This window comes from Mus caroli, unplaced genomic scaffold, assembly GCF_978045245.1.
Source record: "Mus caroli unplaced genomic scaffold, Mus_caroli_1 scaffold_7, whole genome shotgun sequence".
In the NCBI taxonomy this organism is placed as follows: Eukaryota; Metazoa; Chordata; class Mammalia; order Rodentia; family Muridae; genus Mus; species Mus caroli.
Genome location: NW_028227262.1, coordinates 3,215,306 through 3,236,014, shown reverse-complemented (window position 1 = coordinate 3,236,014; position 20,709 = coordinate 3,215,306). Strand labels below are relative to the sequence as shown.

The following is a 20,709-nucleotide window of genomic DNA, read 5'->3' as shown; positions in this document are numbered from 1 at the left end:
AACATTCACAGGGAGGCAGGCAAAGTTGTACTAAACTCTATGAGCAATCTGGGAAGTAGATCTCCTCCCAGTCCACCCTTGAGATGACAGTCACCCACTTAACACCTTGACAGTCCCTCTGTGCAAGCACCATCCCACAGAAGCAACTCTCACACTTAAAACTCACAGGAGCTGGAATAAGTGTATTCGTGTCGTTTGTTACGCAGCAAGGCATGACTGATACAAAGAGTTCACTGATGCTGCAACTCAAAACATAACATATGCAAGTTTGGCATCTTAAGCAACTCACCTGTGCCAGTATATTCTGTTCCCTCATTAGTTTCTGCCGTTCCCGGTTTGGCTTGGTGATAACCACATCCAGAACGTCCTGCCCGTTGTTGGTCACGTCAGCCACAAAGAAAATGAGGTCTTCCAACAACTTAGTCACAAACCTATCACACACACACACAAAAAAAAAAAAAAAAAAAACTGTGATAATTTTACACCATTAAAGATTAAGTCTAAGAACAAAAACACTAAGAAAGCTAAACCCTTTTAAAACATATTTAATCAATAAAATATAATGTCGAATGCAATTGCTACTTGCCTGAACTTTCACAGTATTTCCCCCCACCCTCTACTCCAATTCCAACTCTATCAATTATTTGTAAACAGTTATTAAATAAAATCCTGTGAGTCTCAAGGACCAGTGGGCTGGGGAGAGAATACAATTGTGAGTTAATGTCTTCCAAACACTGTTCTTAAAACAACCCTCTGACAGACACCAGGCGATGTCACCCTCTGACACACACGACATAGCAGGTTGGAGAGAGCCTGGAGCCAAGTGGCTCTCTGCTCAGTGTACATTCAGCTTGAACATAAATCTTGGCTCTTGCTGGACAGAACTGGAACTGGTGTTTAGACATGAAAGGCTCAACTTTGTCATGACTCTTGATTATTCCTGAAATAGGTAATAGTTAGCGGGACAATTGGAAGAGCATTTTTTATATATTATTCTATAAAATCTTATTTATTTATAAATATTACATTATTAATGTTTTATATTTATATATTATATATTATACATATATGTGTATAAATTGTATATATAATATATGTATGTGTTTTATATATACATAATATATAAAAATATACTTATATGTGTATATCTATGATAAGTGAGACCTGGCTGGAATCGTTATTTAGGTCTGATATCGGTTCCCTATCAGAGATGAGTAGCTGTCTGTTCACATACTCCTGAGAAAAGCCATGCAACAGACTTCCTGTCAGATTTAGCAAAGTTAGATAAAATATATATTATGTATTTTTAAAAACGCACACCTGAAAATAAAAAAGACCACATGGGTCAAGAACAAAGTAAGAGCCCGGAGCAGCAAATGGCGAACGCCTTTAATCCAGCACTCAGGAGGCATAGGCAGGGGCAGAGGCAGGGTGAGCGCTGAGTTCTAGGCCAGCCTGGTCTACAGAGCAAAAGAGAGTTCCTGGATACCCAGGCTACACAGAGAAAGCCTGTCTCTCGAAAACTGTGAGGACACAAACAGAGGCCCCCTTGCAGGACCTCAGAAATTCAGAGCCCTGCGTGAGCTGCAGCTAGGCAGGCACTGAAGGGACCTGAAGCACACAGAGGGAGCCTCCCTGCCTGTGACCACATGCCTCACATACCTCCCTTACCAGAGGAGACTGCAACATTGCACCTCGGTGTGGCCTGGTAGAGAGGGGGCAGGCGTTGGCTGTGCCACAGCAGATAGAAAATGAATGAGCTCCGAAAGAAAAGACAATATTGTTCTACCTAAGAGAATCCTGCATAATTAAATCACAAAACACGGAGAAAACTGACATTAGAAAAGACAGCCATCAAGCTAAAACTCAGAAGGTTGATTCGTCGCTAGTAAAACCCAAGTACCAAAGCCATTCTAAGTGACACTTAAATGAGTGTGTTGTCAGTCCTCAGCAGATAAAGCAATTACCGCAAGAGAACATAATTTAAAATGGCAGATGTGAATGAAGGGTGGATGGGTGAGGCCAAGAACCAGCAGAAATCTGAGCGATAAAAGTATACAGAAAATTACCTACATGCAATTATAAGGCAATACCAAAGGGACACAGATAACAGCGTACCTAGATTTTAAAAAGCAGATTATAAAGAGAAAAGGAAGTTAAAGAGGCCAAGATCATTATTGAGTACACAGAACTCAAGGACTCCCTGGGCTATGGGAGGGAAGAGGAGGAAGAAAAAAAGAGGGGAGGAGATGGGGGACCAAAAGGGAAGAGGGAAAGAGGGAGGGAGAGGGAGGAAGGAGGGAGGGAAGGATAGGGGCCCAAGGAGGGAAGAGGAACAGAGGGAGGGAGGGGAGGAGGGAGAGACGCATCGTAGTTTACATGACGTGTTTATAAGAACCACCACTCAGCTCTGTTCATTGCATAAAGACATGGTGCTCTTCTTAAGGTGCTGGCTTTGGAAGCAAGTCTAGCATGGTCTCTGGCTGACTGGATAAACACTCTGTGACTTAGCCATGTTCCAGGTCCCTAGCTGCATAAGGAAGTAGGCCTAGCTGCATGAAGAAGTAGGCACAACAGCTTTTACCTGTGCAGCGCCCCAGAGCACACACTGCATGGCCAGTGCCTGGCACATATCGAGAAAGCACGAGGTCTCACTGAATTAGCTGCATCTCTGAGGAGCTGTAACAGAGGACCCTCCATGGACAAAGCAGGTCCCTCAGAGACTGCAAGAAGTGTGTGCCTTCTCAGGCTCCACACAGCAGTTGACAGCTCATGTTCCCTCCCTCCCCATGATGCCCTCCTAAAACTCTGTTTTCTTGGCACAGTCATGCATGATACAACCAGGAAATTCAAATGAAAATATATAAGGCTAAGGAAGATGAAGCCTGACACAGGAGCTGCACCCACGGAGTCACTTCCTGGGGTGACTAAAGGAACTCACGGGGAAGAGAGAGATCCAACCACACGGACTCCTGGAAGCAGGCCTGCAGTGTTCTCAAATCCTCCCTTTGACCTTGGTTTCAAATAAAAAGAATAGCTAATAATAACTGCAGTCTCCGTTGGGGGGAAAGTCAGAGTTGTCAGTTATTCGCAGAATGAATTTTCTATTGAATTCTAAAGTTGAGGGACTAAGCCGGTTCACTGCTCTGACTGGCAAGCATGGACTGCATCTGGATGAGGGGTGACATCATCAGAAAATGCAACCTCCCCGTTCTCAGGTGCAACAGCTTAGCTGTTGTTTCTCACTGAAGCAGCAGAAGGACAGGCAGGGGTTGGGGGGAGTAAAAAGGTGTGATCCAGAGACACTCCGGTCCTCAGTCCTCCTGAGGCAGATCTGGAGGAGTTGGGTTCCCCCTGACAGGAAATGGAGAAAAATGGCCTGTGGGAGGAGGTACCCAGAAGGGCTGAAAACCATGAATGGGAATCTTCACTCGGTAGATACTTCACTTTACCAAAAGTCTCAGAGAAGTACGGTAACTTCCTGTGAACGTGGGAGACAGGCAGAAACAATTCATTGAGACATTCCCATCTGCACAGTGAGATCCATGTCTGCTGTGAGCTGGCTCTGCCCTTCAATCTTCTGTAGCTATAAGAGTGGCCAGTTTCTGCTTCAGGCCTTGCTTTACTGGCCACCACAGGGTGGGCATAAAGACAGGTGTCAAATGAAGGTTCCACAAGGATGGTAAGAACAGACAGGAAGCTGAGTCCCATTTGACTGCTTGTCAGCATAGCAACAATGTTTAAGTAAGAGGTGAATTGTATGGTATATGTCTAAGGTATATGATATAATGTATCTAGAATGTACGCATTTAGTGACAGAACACTCAGTGTTATGGCACTCATCCATCCTGTTTCCTCCCTACCCAACCCAGTGCTTGTTAGGTTCACCCATGCCATCACACATACATATAGTTCATTCCTGTTCCTGGCTGTATGGTATTCCACTCTATGAGCATAGTACTGTTTTATTCTTCAACTATGATAAACACGGATAGCCTTCAGTTTGGGTTTGTTTAGAACAAGGCTGGACATTTTTGCCCTTGTGTTCTGGGGCTTATTTTGGACAAATGTTCAAGAATGTCCAACTGAGGGATGAACCAGTGAGCCAAGCACCTGTTTCTCTGACTTTACCATCCCTGGCTGGGCTGTTTAGCAAGAAGCCAATCATCTCAATGGCTGTAGGTGGGAGCTCTGGTATACATGGCCAGAGACTCAGCAAATACCTCCTTAACTGTTCAGATTCAAAGTCTGCAGCATATCACAAAGAGAAGAAGAGGGAGGAGTCTATACCGTGAGGTCATGGGAAACTCCAACTGTCAATCACGTGGCTGGACCCCCCACTCACGATTTATGTGATTTTACCCAGGTAGCGCTTAATCTCCATTTCCTTTGGCCAAAATGGGAACAGCTATTGAAGCTTCACTACATGAAGGCTTGGGTTTGGTTTTCAGATTTCTAGCAGCCATTATTCTTTTTCTCACACCTTTAAAAATAAGTAAGTTAGGAATCAAGAACCCAGTTTCTCTGGGTGAGTGGCTCAGGCAGAGAGCATATGAAAGTGTGTAATATGTAAAAATGACAACACAAAACTCAAAATCCAAACGTATTCAAGTATGTCATGTGATCCCTAAAAGCTTTCAAAATAAGAGCAGAGAGAAATTTAAAGCATTTATTTTCAAGCCAAGATAAAATGGGGAAAGTAAGTATACCATCAGACAGTTTTTGGTTCAGTTTGTTTGTTTGTTTGTTTTAATGTGTGTGTTTCTGTATATGTGTATGTGCATGTGAGTGTATTGCCTGTGACGGCCAGAGGAGGGCACCAGGTCCCACAGACCTAGAATTGCAGGTTGTTGTGAGCCATCAGGTGTCTCTGCTGGCAAGAATTCTTCACTGCTGAGCATCATCAGATGTGAGGCTGCTACTATGGAGAATATTCTAAATGTTCTGTTAGAGTCATCTGGTTTACTGTAAGAACTAATTGACTGTGTTGGGGGTGGGGGGTGGGTGGCAGTGGTGGTGGTGGTGGTGTTTGTTTGTTTGTTTGTTTGGGGCTTTAGGTGATTTTTTTTTCATTAGTTTTGAAGGACAAGGTCTCGTGTAGCCCAAGCTGGCCTTGAACTTGCTATGTAGCCGAGGATAACCTCGAACTCCTGGTTCTCCAGCTTCTACCTCCCTGCTGAGACCACAGGCTTTTATTCCCAAACTCAGGTCAACAGTTGGACACCTAATGACTCAGAGTCACATTTGAAAGCCTCTCACCTCCTCTCATTCTGTGTGATGCTGCCGTTCTCCAGCTTCTTCACCGTGGTGGCCAGCACTTTGTTGGCATCGTTGGCAAAGTCCAAGTCACGGACCTCAGACAGCGGGACGCACACAATGGCAAAGGCTTCTTTGTCTTCCTTGGTCTGGCAGGTTCCAATCTGCAACATGTGTTTCCATTAAACTGCAAGGTCTGGAGACCGAGCTCCTCAGTACCAAGACGCATTGGGTGGGGATGGATGAGACAGAGAAACACTAACTCTTGAACACAGCATCCTCAAGGAAAGGCATCAGGGACGAGATGGCTCACCACGCAAGATGGCTCACCACGCCCATTTCCTGCACTGGAAGAGTGTCTCTTTCACATGCCCTCCCTCTGCCTCAAATACTTTCAAGTAGAGAAGACGTGCCTGGAATCCTCTTGTACCTTTCCTGATATCTGTACCTCTCCCTCCCAAACCACAGCCCTGCTGCAGCCCCTCGAGTCAGAGACCGGATGAACTTTCAGCCTCCCTGAGTTCTCTGGACCCCCAGCCACACTTACTTTCAACATGACAGGCCTCTCTTCCTCTGTGTCTATGGGGATGGTGGTGCTTGTTACCCAGGTGTTGGTGCACAAGTGCCTTAACCGCACGTAGGAGTTCCTGAAAGCAAACGATATAAAAACATGTAGCTCTGGCGAGATGGTTCAGAGGGCAGAGGTGCTGGCCACCCAGTGATGGGGACCTGAGTCCAATCTCCAGGATGCACATGAAGATGGAAGGCAAAGACCAACTCCATATAGCTGTGCTCTGACCTGCACACACACACACACACACACACACACACACACGCTGTCAATTAAAACCATTTGCATATTGACATATTCAACCGATCCATCTGTGATATGGACACTAAGTGTCTTAAACTAGCAACTGTCTAGGGATCCATCTGGAATAAGAAATAATCCCTGGATTCAGGCTGCTTTGGAGCACACAGCTTCACTTCCTAAGCCATTGGCATAGCCAGAAACTTTTTTCAAAAATGCAAATCCTAAGACCTCACTGGTCTACATTCAGACACTGTGGAGAGTGGTCAGCAAAGACTAGCGTTTATTCTGTCCCCAGACAGCTACTAACCAAAACGCGTTTAAAGCCCCAAATCACGGAGTTGCTGTGGCCGTTGAAGGCATAATGCAAGGCAGCCAAATACATAAACCATTCTGAGTGGCTCGACGGGCACATACCCAAGACGAGGTGAGCAGTGAGCTGCATGGTCCTCTAGCCCAGACCTCATGCCATAAACCGCATCCTTCTGTGTCCAGCTTAGTGGCGCTTCCCTGATTTCTCTGGTTTTATTGCTAATCTTGGTGTTTAGTGTAAAACCTCTGACCCTGGCTCCTAAGTAAGATAACAGCATGACTAGAGAAGAAAATGATTGTCAGGGTTACAGCGAAGAACGAAGCCTGCCAGTGTGAATAGGAAGACACCATCAAGAACCCACCCCTGTGTATGCCAAGTTTCATTTAAATCTGTGAATATCCATGCGTGCAGTGCCTGTGGAAGCCAGAAGAGGGCAGCAGATGCTTTGGGGCTGAAGTTATCAGATGGTTGTGAGCCACCCTGTGTGGGTGCTGGAAACTGTGCTCAACTCCTATAACTGAGAGGTTAGTCTTACACAGTCTTAGCTAATGGCTCTCTGACCTCAAAAACAAAATTGTTTTAAAGAAAACCCTGTGGTGGGTAAGCTTCTTGGGTTGTGAGTTTTACTCTGTTTACCACTAACTCAGCGTGAAGAATCGACAATGTGTACCACATATGGTGTCTTTACCAAACACATGCACAAGCCTGTGTGCTGACTGCAGGCACATTCCAACCAGGGGCTCAGAGAGGACTCACACTCTACATCAGCAATGTTTCTGTATTTGACTATTTCCTGAGTCAAGTGTAAAAATTATCTATGTGGGCACCACAGCGGCAACGTCACCTCATTTCATGGTGCCCTCTACCTCATTCCAATTATTTCTCCAACAAGAGTGCACAGTGCCTATTAAGAGAAAAGGCCTATTGCATATTGTTCAATGTAAAGCTAACACATTTTAGGACCAAACAGAGGACTTGACATCAAATGCTTTGGGGAAACTCAATCATTATCATGTTCTTGCTAGTTCATAAAAGCAGATCAAACACACAGTGAGTTACAAATGCCTACCATGGCAGGCAACTAACCCTTGTCCAAATAACCAGAAATGCCTCTGCTTTAGCACCCAGAATTCTCTAAGTAGGGGGTGATGCCGCCTACTGTGGCTGTCTTTTCTCCTGGGTCCTGAGGTCTGGAAAGTGAGGCCACCATACACGCACCACACACTACATAGTGGCCAGTCCCTCTATTTTGTCCTTACGACTTTTCAACACAGGTGAGTTTCCTTTCTTCAGAGACTGTGTGGGATGTTTAAATGATGCATGGCTTCCATGGGCTCCTATGTTTGAATGTTTAATCCCCAGTTGGTAGAACTGTGTGGGAGAGATTATGAGCTGTGGCCTTGTTGGAGGAGATATGTCATTGGAGATTGGCTTCGAGGTCCCATTACAGTTGGCATATTCCTCCCCTCTCCCTCTCCCTCTCCCTCTCCCTCTCCCTCTCCCCCTCCCCCTCCCCCTCCCCCTCCCCCTCCCCCTCCCCCTCCCCCTCCCCCTCCCCCTCCCCCTCCCCCTCCCCCTCCCCCTCCCCCTCCCCCTCCCCCTCCCCCTCCCCTTCCCCCTCCCTTCTTCCTTTCCCTCACAACATGGAAGCTCTTAGCAACTGCTACTACACCATGCCTGCCTGCTACCATGTTCCCCACCATGATGGTCATGGACTCTAACCCTCTGGAACCATGAATCCCCAAATTAAATGCTTTCCGTTACAAGTTGCCTTGATCATGGTGTCCCTTCACTACAATAGAAAAAGCGACAAAGACAGCTGGCATCCAGAGTAGTTGAGATTGAGATATTTTTTTAAAACATTTCAAAGTAGATGTATAATGAGCTATCTAGAAATGAGACCCAAGTCTAGAGATGACATTCATGTGCCTTAGCCATCTCGCCAATGGTGACTTTATACAATATTTTAAATGCACATGTATTTTAACTGCAGTCCATCACATAGTCACGTGTAGGGTTTCCACTGTGGTATCAATACTGGTTCCTAAGATCTGCCACTTCTCCAGTCATGTCAGCTTAGATTTTCAGATCCAGGGGGCTTTCCGCCTGGATGTGCCCCTTGAGTCAGCCAACACTACTGGGTTGCAAGCTGAAGAGATGATAACCCAGAGTGATAGCGTGGTCTGCAAGGACTTAGGAACTATGTCACGGAGAAGTGTCTGCAGTCCGGCTGTGACACAGTCTGGCTGTCTACAGTTTAAGGGCACTGCTGTAGAATGACAGTTCAGGGAAGATTTCACGGTCTGTGCTCCAGGATCAAACCCCACCTCATGCACTTGTCCTTCTGAGTAACTGTCTCCTAAACTCCACTGTGTATAATCCCAAAGACCTGGTTGCAACATATGCCAGTTAAACCAGTGTCTAGAGAGAGGTGGATGTCAGCACTGGCTGCAGATTGTCAAGTGTCCCATTGCACAGGAAAGACTGGAAGCTCTGCTCTAAGCCTTTGATGCAAAACATCTAGTTTGGGGTTTGCTAGAAAAGGACCCTCTAAGCCCCCACTGCAGACCAAGGAATTACAAACTATCTGTATCAGATATCCATGGCTGATTTGGTGGTACAACCTGGATTAACATTTCACCCAGCTGGCTATAGTGTTGCTGTGGAACTCTGTCCTCTGAGCTTAAGGGCCATTACAGTCTTCATCAGACAGGCTTCATTGACCACTAGGATTGGACCTGCTGGTGCTCCCTCATGTGGTGGGGAGGTTAATTACACGCTCACCTCCGATTTCTGCTACTTGTTCCTGCATTTCCCAACTACATACAATCTCGGGAAGTTCTAGAATACACATGGTAAGCAGTTAGCTGATGGGAGTGGCATCTGTACAGCTACAGGGAGGTTATCACCCATGCTGGTGCCAGATTTTTCAGTGACATGATTGTCACCCACATTCCTGTAAGAAATCCTTCATCATGCTCCTGTAAGCAAACCCAGTGATTCCCTCACTGGATTTGAGTAGAACCCTTCCTTTGGTCTCTGTAGACGCCCTGGGTTTGGGCCTTTGGTCTTTTGTAGGTCCCCTGGGTTTGGAGACATTTGTTCAAATCCTTCTAGGAAAAAAGATTGTACCACAAGAGCTCGAAGTTTGAGAAATTCTGCATTTCATACTGGAATCCACTGGGTAATGCTTTTTAAAAGATGCCATATCCACATCTCACCCCAAGACTGACTTTCCTAGTCTCAGAATGACCCAGACCCACTCCTCAGATCTTTCTCAGCCAGTCTAACTCAGCTTCTGCCCTATGACCTATGAGCATTACCCAGGATGAAGCCAGGTAACCGTTATGAAGAACTTGACATGAGGCTTGGCGGGCACAAAGAAAGTATCGGAGGATTTCGGATGAGGATGTGAGAGTGGCTGGTGTTAAGAGTTTTTGTTATCTATAGCTCAGTGAATGACAGCTGAGAAGCCATGTTAACACAAATTCTTCTCAACACAGAAAAGGACTTCAAGCACTCTGAACAGCAGTAGCTAACACGCTGGCACAGCAAGACTTCCTAACCTTGTGGTGGGTCTATGCACCTGACCGTGGGTTCTTGCCACTTCCCTAAACAAATTCTCCTGCTCTGGATTCAAGATAGATCCCATTTCTGCCGACTTGGATCTAGAATGACTTAAGTTGGAGTAATGATTAAGATCCCCACACAAGAAGGCAGACACTTGGCCAAAGCAGCAGAGGGCGTGTCTTCTCGGGCTACACTGCAAAGCAAGTGGGTAGGAGAGATGGGCTCACACCAGGTCACCAGTCAGCAGCTCCCCTCACAAACAAGGTAATCATGGAACCTGTGTGATACTAAAGACATGTGTCTGCATTTTTGTGTGGTCCCTCCAGCTAACCACGGCCATCTGGCGGGCCCAACTTCAATGCTGTGTCATCACAGCCAAATTAGAACCATCCCACATGCGTAACAACATGGACAAGATACACTGTGTCTAGGAAAAAAAAGTTTAACAAAAATATTCACACTCATGCTAAAGAACCCAATAACCTCTCTACACGAACACTGGCTGGCTCGTCCCATGCCCCTTCCTCTTGCTTAGGTCGCACTACACTGGCCTCCTAACAAGCTGATTCCCCCTCTGACTTCTGCTGCCTAGAATGTTCCTCTCCGAAGGGAACCACTCAGTCCGTGCAGTCTTTCCTCAGAGAGGCCATTTCTGCACCCTCTGGCCTAACCTCACCCCCAGAGGTTTTTCTTTGAAGCACTTCATTATCTTTTTATAGGCCTCATGGAGATGGAACTCTGAAGAGACGCTTGCCTCTCTGCTTCCCAGTGTGTCTATACTGACTAAATCTCCATTTCTGCTATTCACTTCTGATTTGGCTCTTTTAATTGGCTTACTGAGCACATGAGACCAGACCTGGCTTAGGGCACTGGTTGTGACCCACAATCGAAACCAACCTCAGCTCACATGTTTATTGGTCCCGTGACTCTGTTTCTCCTTTCGATGCCCAGGGCCAGGCCTGCCTTGAAACTGACAGCCAACAGATACTTCCTAGCTGGGCCACTAACAAGATGAACAAGTAAATGAGCCAAGTGGGAATCTGACACCGAAGGAAACAAAATTTAGATTTTAAATGCTATTAGATTACCTTTCATTGCTGTGACCAAAGGCCGTTCAAGTGAATAAATGATTCTAATAAATTTTTCAGAACTCCTTTCATTTTAAATATTTATATGAATAAAATAAGCTATGTTTGCATGTTCACCTTAGAGTCAGAACATTTTTCGAGCATTGCCTTCACTCATGGTCTCTTCTACTGTGAAACTTGTATTAATATTACACGTTTCATTCCCTACTTGTTGGGGAAACTATTCAAAGAAACATCTGCTCAGCCTAACTTTTTACTCATTTGTTTATTTTTTTATTATTATTTTGTATTTCTTTTTACCTCGGAACCAGGCAGTCAGCTCTCTGCAGAGTTGTGGCGTCAAGTTCAAAAAGGGACGCGATGTCATTTCCATGTGGGACTGAAACCAGGGTGTACATGATCTTCTCCCCTGCCTGGCGTTTTTTCTTTGGTGTTGGAATCTCCCCGTCTTTCTGTGGAAGAGGTCCAAGGTTATTCACATTTAGTGTTAACTGCTCCAGCTAATTGGGACATAAGGTGTGAGCTTGCTCACCGTTCCTTCACTGAGTTACAGGAGTGTCTATCCTGAATCACCCTTCAGAAGACCAGGGCTCACAGCCTTTGTAATGATTGTGGGCAGTTGTACAGCCTATGTTCCCGGGAGGGGTGGTCTAATCTGAGCATGCCCTTGGGCACAGCAGTTATGGCTCCTACTCTGGTGGCTGTATACCAATTTACAACATAATGATTTGATCCTCCACATTTAAGTCACCAGAACTCTCTAAATGCCACGGACTCAAGAAGACATATAAATGACCAGTGACTATAGGAAAACATGCTCAGCCCACTAGTTATGGGGGGGGGGAAGGTAAATCAAAACCACAGCGAAGCCGGGTGTGGTGGCGCATGCCTTTAATCCCAGCACTCGGGAGGCAGAGGCAGGCAGATTTCTGAGCTCGAGGCCAGCCTGGTCTACGAAGTGAGCTCCAGGACAGCCAGGGCTACACAGAGAAACCCTGTCTCGAAAAACCAAAAAAAAAAAAAAAAAAAAACCCACAGCGAAGCAGACAGCCTCCCACAGCTAGGGACATAATGACCTAAGTCCAGAGATAAATGGCCAAAGGTGCAGAGCAAGGGAACCCTTGTATCCTGTGGGTGGGATGTAAAGTATTGTGAAAACACGTGGCCTGGGGGTTCTTCCTGTGGGCATGATGAAGTGAGAAAGATGCAGGGTCACGTTCAAGTGCACAAATGCAATCCCCACCTCACAAAGAGACCTGCACCCCAGGCTGGCTGAAGCACTAGTCAAAAAGCATTCATGTAAAACCCAAAGGCAGACAGACAGATGGATGGATAGACAAACTACAGACAATAGGAAGGAAGGAAAGGAGGAAGGGAGGAAGAAAGTGAGTTAAAGGATGTAGATTCATTGGCCCACAAAAAGAACGTGCAGTTTCGGTCAACTGTGAATGGCAGAGCAGCAGCTTTCTCTGGAGGCTCCAGACTGTGAAACCACAGCACTGACCTGCCAGTAACAGAGCAGGAAGGCTGGGGGCGGGTGATGGAGGGGCACGTGACCCTCTTGTAAAGAACCAAAGGAAGAACGTGTGTAACTGCAACATAAAACACTTCCCTCCCTTTCTCCTTCCTTCCTTCTTTTTAGACAGGGTCTCCCTAAGTAGCCCAGGCTGGCCTCAGACTCACAGCAGCCCTCCTGCTTCAGCCTGCCCCTGCCAAATCTGGAGTTAAGACCATGAGCAGCCGCTCCCGACTGGAGTTTCCTCTCAAAGACAGAGGCTGCCATGAGCTCTGATGTTAAAGACAGCACTGATTATGGTGAAGAAGGTGGCAAAAGGAGACTAAGTCAGAGGGGGGTCCCAACACTTGAGAGGCAGAGGCAGGAGGATCTCTGTGAGTTCAAGGGCAACCTGGTAGCCTCTTCTCCAAAATGAATTCCAGGACAGCAGAGTTTTACAGAGAAACCCTGTCTTGAGGAAAAGGAGTGTGGGGCAGGGATAGGAAGTTTGTTTTCAGTTACATCCTTGGGGACATAAAAACTTTTAGAGAATCGAGCATACTCAAGCTGGGGTATTTACAGTGGCAACAAGCTGTCAGCAGAGCTTGTGGATTCTGCAAGTCTATTGACGCCAAGAGAATCACAGATATGGCAAGCACTGTTCCTTCCTTTAGAGGAGGTGACCACGAAGGTAAGAGCACAGAGCTGAAGAGCCAGCTCCTAAATGATCTTCCTGGACACTAGGCAGTGAGATCCAGCAATATCTCAGTCCACTTGCTGCTGTTGCAACCAAGCCCCACAGACCGGGTAATTTCTTAGGTCTCGATTCTGGAAGCAGGGGGCTAAGCACACGGAGGTGTCAGCTGTTGAGGGCCTTGGTGCTACAATGTGACATGGAGACTACCACCCCATGAGCCAGAACCACCAAGCCCCAGCCTGGTTCTGCAACAAGCCACGCTAACCCACTAGCCTAGGAATCCAGGAGTGAGGTCTCTCCATCACTGACTCCTCATGCCCACTCCTCCCAGAGAACCCCACCCCACTGTGACACTGACGATCAAGTTTCCAACACAGGCAGGACATTCAAAGGACAGCAGGCCATAAGGGGCTTATGTAGACAGGAGACGCTATAATCAAAATACTACTGAGCTCAGGGAGACCAGCTCTTCTGAGTTACACAGAAGGAGAGCCAGATTGCAACAGTCTGGTGTAGAGGACAAAAGAAGTTGCAGTGTTCTTGGGAAAGTATTGTATCACTAAAAGGAATACATTGTGTCACAGTTCGCTGACTGAGCTCTCCCTCCACTTAGTATAACCCAGCTTTTGATGCGCATACTCTTTGGGGGAAAATGTGCTAAACGGATGCAGCTATTTAGGGCTATTTAGATTGACAGTATTGACAGTGTAGCCTGTACTTCAGTCCTCTGTAAGTTCATACTGGGGTTCAATCCTCTTTTCACCCCACTTTTGAAATGCTAACCAGAGGATTTTCTAGAATGACAAGAAGATGTCAGGTCTAGATTCCTCTACTGCTCTTCTTGGTAATGTCTCTCTCCGGGACCCAACCAGAGTAGCCAGGACCCTCTCTGTATTTTGACACTTGCACTGCAATGATTCTTTTCAAAATATGTATTTTAAAAATGTGCTAATTAGGGTTAATTAAAACAAACCACTGCAAATTGTTAATAGTATGACTTGTGGCTTTATTGTAACTACATAGAACACATGGAATGTGTTCTGCTTCTCCATCCTTCCTATTGGCCTTTGCAAAAATAGTTCTAATGCATAGAAAATGTCTGTTCATAAATAATTTCACAACTGTGTATGTGGAGGAGCATCCGACATGCCTACATGACTTTTACAAGAGCCTTGTTGGAAGCTTCCTGCTTCGACTCTCCCACGCTCTGGCTAGTTTATTTAACAAACTCCATTTCATAAACAGTTTGGAAGTAAGCATCAAGACTGCCCCTTAGAATTTTTAAGCAATTAAATATGTATAATGCATTATGAGCATAGCAGGCACCTGGAAGCTGTTTTTCTAAGCAGACTCCACTCTTGAGCCACAGGCTGGCTTAAGACAGGATGGAGCCTGGCCTCTCCAAACACCTTGCATTTCTGTCTCCTTCATTTCCACTGAGACCTTGCACGTAGGCACTACACACTCAAAGAACATCTGTATCCCTTACCTATCTCGGTGCCCTCAGAGACTAAAGGCACAGAGACATCATTGTCCTGAGCCTGCAGCCACCTTGGATCCCGAGAGAAACCCACAAAGGACACACAGTCCCCCAGTGAGGTGAGTACCAATGAGGGCATTCAGCTACACTCTCAGCAGAAGCGATCATTTTGTGGGAACCGAGTGGTGCACTCAACAGTAACTTCTTCATACCTCCTGTGGAACCTGGTCTGAGAAGTGGTGACCAGACTGAGCCCTGACCAGGGCTGCATGGTTACATCTAGGTCTTCCTCTGTTTAGAGCCAAGGCTTCTGTCAGGACCCTGAAGACAGCCGAGCTCACTGGCCTCTTTCACCTGCTCCTCCTCCCACTGTAGCCACACTGAAACGTCCCCTCCCTCTGCTTTCCCTCTCAGTCTTCTCTCTAATTCTTGTGTCAGGATGTCAAGCCCGGCCTGTCAAGTCGCCAGAAAGCTTTAGTGATACACATAATAATGAGTGTAGCTTCGATAAACAAGAAAGGCAACCCTGCCTCTTTACAGCATAAAGAAAATTCTGTCCAAACTCATGAGCGTTGTGGATGCTGCTTATAAAACCCTCGATATTTAAGGGGACAAAAAAGGGGACACAGGAACTGTGGCTCCCTGCAAAGAATTGTGGAAGTGTCACAGTTTGCCTGCCATCATAAAAATGGAAAAGTAACCAAGGGAGCTTAAACAGGTGCCAGTTCACCGCCGGGAAGCTCTCTCTGACACACACCCAGCTCAGGAGCCCGGGTCTCAGATTGCCACCTGGTTGCTTATTAGCACATGCTAGTTGCTTACCAAACAGGCATGTTTCATAAGTTTGTGTATGTGTGGGTGTACATGGGAGTGTGTGTGCATGTTCCCATGTATGGGTGCAGGAGTGTGTGCATGTGAGTGTGTAAGAGTGTGTATGAGTGTGAGTATATATATATGAGTGTGTGTGTGTATGAGTGTTTATGAATGTGTGTATTGTGTGAGTATATGTGTATGGTTATAGGTGACTGTGAGTGTGTATATGTGTGTATGAGTGTGTGGATATGTGAGTGTGTGTGAGTATCAGTGTGTGTACATGTTCTCATATGTAGGTGCAGGGTGTATATATGTATGTGAGTGTCTGTGTGAGTATATGTATGTATGTGTATATGAGTGTGTATGTGAGTGTGTGTGAGTGTGAGTATGTGTATGAGTGTGTGTCTATGAACAGGTGTATGTGTATATGTGAATGTATGTGTATGGATATAGGTAAGTGTGTATGTGTGTATGAGTGTGTGGGTATGTGAATGTGTGTAAGTTTGAGTGTAGTATGCATTTTCTCACATGTAGGTGCAGGGTGTGTGTATGTATGTGAGAGAGAGTATGTGTATGTAAGTGTGTGTGTGTGTGTGTGTGTGTGTGTGTGTGTGTGTACCAGAGGTCAATCTTGAACCTCATTTTTTTTTTTAGACAAAGTCACTAGAAGTTAGATCTTGACAAGTAGGCTAGACTGGCTGGCCAGCAATCCCCAAGGACCTGCCTGTCTCCCCACAATGCTGGAGTGACAGGCAGGCACCACCATAGCCAGCTATTTTTAAGTGGTGCTGAGGTTGAACTCTGGTCCCCATGCTTGCAAAGCAAGCACTTGACTGACTAAGCTGTCTTTCAGCCCCAGATGGCATTCTTTTTAAACTAGAAAGAAAAAGCACTGATCTCCAGGGCTGCATAGGGAAGGCTGCACAGTGAGGGCTGCACAGGGAAGGCTGCACAGGGAGGACTGCACAGGGAGGGCTGCACAGGGAGGCACTGCACAGGGAGGTACTGCACAGGGAGGGCTGCACAGGGAGGCACTGCACATGGTGGGCTGCACAAGGAGGCACTGCACAGGAAGACTCTGCACAGGGAGAGCTGCACAGGGAGGCACTGTACAAGGAAGGCTGCACAGGGAGGGCTGTACAGGGAGGCACTGCACAGGGAGGCACTGAACAGGGAGGGCTGCACAGGAAGGCACTGCACAGGGTGGGCTGTGCAGGGAGGCACTGCACAGGGAGGCACTGCACAGGGAGGAACTGCACAGGGAGGCACTGAACAGGGAGGGCTGCACAGGGAGGCACCTGCCCTGATGCAAAGCCACAAGGGAGCTGATGGCTCTGCTCCTGCTCTAGCCCCCTCTCCTGAAAAGGTGTACTTCAGGGCACCCCAGGACACCTTTGTGTTGAGTCATGGTGAGTCACTGACTTTAGATTGAACATCACATTGCCTGTGCTGTTGGAGCCTAAGACATGCTGGGAGAAGCCCTGTCTGACTTTTGGAGCTGACGTACAGGCTGCAGAAGGCTGCTACATTTCTGTCATGGCTCTCCCCTCCCTCCTCAGCCCAAGCTCCAGCTCTGCTTGGGGAAGCCACACATCCCAGGCTGCTTCCGGAAGCTGCCAGGAGTTTCTCTGTCTCTGTAAGCCTCATCCCCAGAGCTTCCTGAGGGATCCTTTCTGCTTTCTAAGTGCACATCTTACTGCCAGTGGGCCTGCAGTGAAACCCATGGATGGCAATGTGAGATCTGATAGAACCTAAACCCCCATCTCCAAATTCTACAGATCAGAATTTGAAAGTGCTTCTTCAACAGTCTCCTTTTTCTAGAACATTTCCATGTATATAAACACGGGCAGGTCTGTTCCTGGCCACAAAGGAGGATTTTGATGCTCAGAGGACATCTGAAAATTTCTGGACACATTTTTGGTTGTCACAGCTGAGAGCTGGGGTGGGGTGAAGCTGCTAACACCCAGTAAGATGAGATCAGCATGCTGGCATCAGCCTGCCTTCCAGAGGGTGCCCCACTACCATTAAGGGAACACCCGCTACGACTTAGGCAGAGGACACCCCTCTTCTCATACAGAGGTCATCTTGCCACCACCACAAAGAATTATCTGGTCCACGTGCCAATAATGCAGAGGCTGTGAGACCCCAACAGAACTGCCTTCAAAATAATCAGATCCCTTGCCACATAAATATGTTTGGTAATACGAATGGCATTACAGAGAATTTAAAAAAAAAAAAAAAACATCCCCTCTGCAGAGCCATCTGAAAAAATGTGGACCTTCGAGAAGAAGTAATGACCATCAGGTTCCCAGCTGGGCTTGACACGGTGCCAATGTTTACCGGGTGCACAGGGAAGCTGTGCATTTGTAAGATTGGAAATAATGGACCCCTTTGTAAAGTGAACACAGCAATTTGGCCTTAATGGGAGCCCCGACACACACAGCCTCATTTCTGCAGCACCCTGCATTAACCTCTGAGATTTCCAAAATGGAAGGTGACGTTTTGATAAAGGTTTCTGAATTACAGGAAAAAATATTAGCAGGTCATTAAGTCGGCAACGCGGGGAAAATTAAGGGGAAAATCAGCATCATTGCCATCAGTGTTACTGGAACTCCGCAGGAGAGGCAGGTGCTCTGTTTTGGGAAATTGATCTTCTCTGTCACAGGCTGTAGATTGACTCTAAGAACCCCTCTCCTCTCCTCTTCAGACAGAAGTGTAATTACTGCAATGTGACAAACAGACTATGGAACAAGAAGCCACACTGTGCGCACTACACCTTCACGGGCTCAGTTTTCTTTACAGTCAAACTTGAGGCTCTGGAGACAGGCTCATTAAACCAAACCTCTGCTGCTGGCTGGCTCTCACAGGAGACTGGCACAGTCCAGAATGCAGACCACCTGCCCTGTGTGTGGTTACAGTGAGTCTGGGGATAAACTCTCAAACGCAGGCGTGTTCTTCTCAGCTTTAGTGGCGTTGAGGAATGAGGAGAGCAGCGCAGCCAAACAAGGCTTGATTAGTGAGGAGGGATGTCACCCTGAGTCTACTGCTTAGCACAGAATCCTGCTTCCTAACCACTCCGTGAAGCTGCATTTTCTGTGTCCACCCACTCTGCTCAACCCACACAGCCAGCTGCATGGCCACCGTCCACGCAGGAAGCAGAGCAGAGCTGTAATTAAGCCGCACAGTGGGAACGTTTGATGGGTGCCTTCCTAGAAGCAACTTGTCCCCCAGTACTGAGAACTGAACCTACAGCCTCACATGTAAACCCTGTATCATGAGCTACCCCTCCAGCCCTCTTTATAACTTCTTATTACATTTAGTTTTCATGTATGTATGTGCATGGGTGTAGGGGACAGATGCCACATGTAAAGTCAGAGTCTACTCTTGTGAGTTGGTTTTCTCCTTCTACCATATGGGTTTGGGGAACAGAGTTCAGACCCTCTGGAAACACCCAAGAACCATTTCACTGCCCGCCCCCCTTTTAGATCATACTTCCATGTACTTCTGGAGACTGAACCTAGACCTACCATAGCCTTTTTCCCAGAAGCCTCGACGTCTTGCAATAACCAGTCTTCAAGAGGCAGGAAATCCCTTAGCGCCCCCTGCTGGCAGGGAGGGGGATAGCATCTGAGCCCACATGCTTCTCTTACCATTCCTTCAATTAAGAATGGGGTCCTAGTCTTCAAGCTTGTTAGTTAAAATGTCTTTTGATTTATTCGTATAAAATAAGATGTGGAACATTTGAGACAAACTGACAGAAAGTCTACTCACCACATTTTTTCCTTCATTTTGAGCATCTCGATAGTCAGGATTAAGCTGAAAAACAAAGCACATTTTTGTTTTAAATTAAAAGTGCCAGTAAGAATGTGCTGAACCTGGGCCCATAAGATGTCCCAGTGGATAAAGCATCGCTGAAAGCTGGATGATCTGAGATCAATCCCAGCATGCACCTTGTCTCTCCCTCTTCCCCATCTATCTCTCTCTCTTCTCTCTCTCTCTCTCTCTCTCTCTCTCTCTCTCTCTCTCTCTCTCTCTCTCTCTCTCACACACACACACACACACACACTGTGTACATGCTTAAATACCACACACACAAAGAAGATTCCTCCAGTGGTCCCACTACTGACCTGGAACCCAGACCCAAAGAATTTACCAAAGTGTGGTTGGCCAAGCAGGTTTGATAGGCCAATAGATTCATGATCAGAGATGATGCGAAGCTCAGAATGTAACAGGGCACAAGGCAGAGGGGCAGATGGAGGCCGGGGGCTTTCTAGGAACCACTACGAGACATGGGGAGAGGAGAAGAAGCCACAGGTGGCATGCCCACTGGAACCACACTTCATGAGAACATAGAGACAGCACTCTGCTATGAAGAAGAGTCAACAGAGCTTCATGACAAACCGCCAGCTGCCCTGCAACTGAGGACTTAGAACGACAACTGAAGTATTGTACTAGAGAAATAAAAATACAAAACAAGACCATAATCCACCCACCATGTGGCTTCACTCGGAGCTCATTTATCTGAAAATGGTGGAAGAGAGCTGGGCTGAGGGAGGGAGGAGCTGTCGTCTGTGGCGTCAGCTACGCTGTGACACATGGTCACGTGGGCTTTGGCTTTGTACTCTTGTTTGTTTCTTATATTCCTTATATTATAATTATGTATAGCCATTACATACTATACATAAATCCCATCACAGATATAAATTTTTATTTTACATTTATTTATCTATTTACATATATTATACAAATATGTTACATTTATATTTATATATATATATATATATAAAATCTGTGGGTCAGTAGTGATCCCCAGTTTGGCAGAATCTGGACTCGCAAGCTTTGGGCACACCTGTGAGGGATTACCCAGGTTAGTTTAGCCTCTGACCTCGCCAGTGTGGTGGAGAAGAGTCCATTAAAGTAAGAGACAACATTGCTGGGTCTTGATCCTGCACCACCTAAAACTAAGAAGCGAGCTGTTTTGACTGTGGATGTGGCCAGTCATAGTGAGCTCCTGCCACTGTGACATCCTTGCCATGATGGAATGTAGCCAGAAACAGGTAAAGCAGAATAAACCCTTCTTTCCTTAAGCTGCCTGTGTTGGAGTATCTTATCTAGTAACAGAAATGTAACCAATGCAAAGTCAGCCAGACTGTATCTAAAGCTGTATCGAAGGGTTACATTTGATG

At 46.5% G+C, this 20,709-nt stretch overlaps 1 protein-coding gene across 1 annotated transcript in view; it reads right to left on the bottom strand.

Moving 5' to 3' along the window:
• Itpr2 (inositol 1,4,5-trisphosphate receptor type 2) overlaps positions 1 to 20,709 on the bottom strand; it is a 404,943-nt gene that overhangs the window by 292,081 nt on the left and 92,153 nt on the right. The window contains exons 10-14 of the mRNA XM_085839778.1: positions 19,295 to 19,339; positions 11,339 to 11,490; positions 5,804 to 5,903; positions 5,260 to 5,420; positions 290 to 431 (exon numbers count right to left, since the gene is read on the bottom strand). Of these exons, the coding sequence (XP_085695904.1) occupies positions 290 to 431; positions 5,260 to 5,420; positions 5,804 to 5,903; positions 11,339 to 11,490; positions 19,295 to 19,339 (600 nt within the window). The remainder of the gene's footprint in view (positions 1 to 289; positions 432 to 5,259; positions 5,421 to 5,803; positions 5,904 to 11,338; positions 11,491 to 19,294; positions 19,340 to 20,709) is intronic.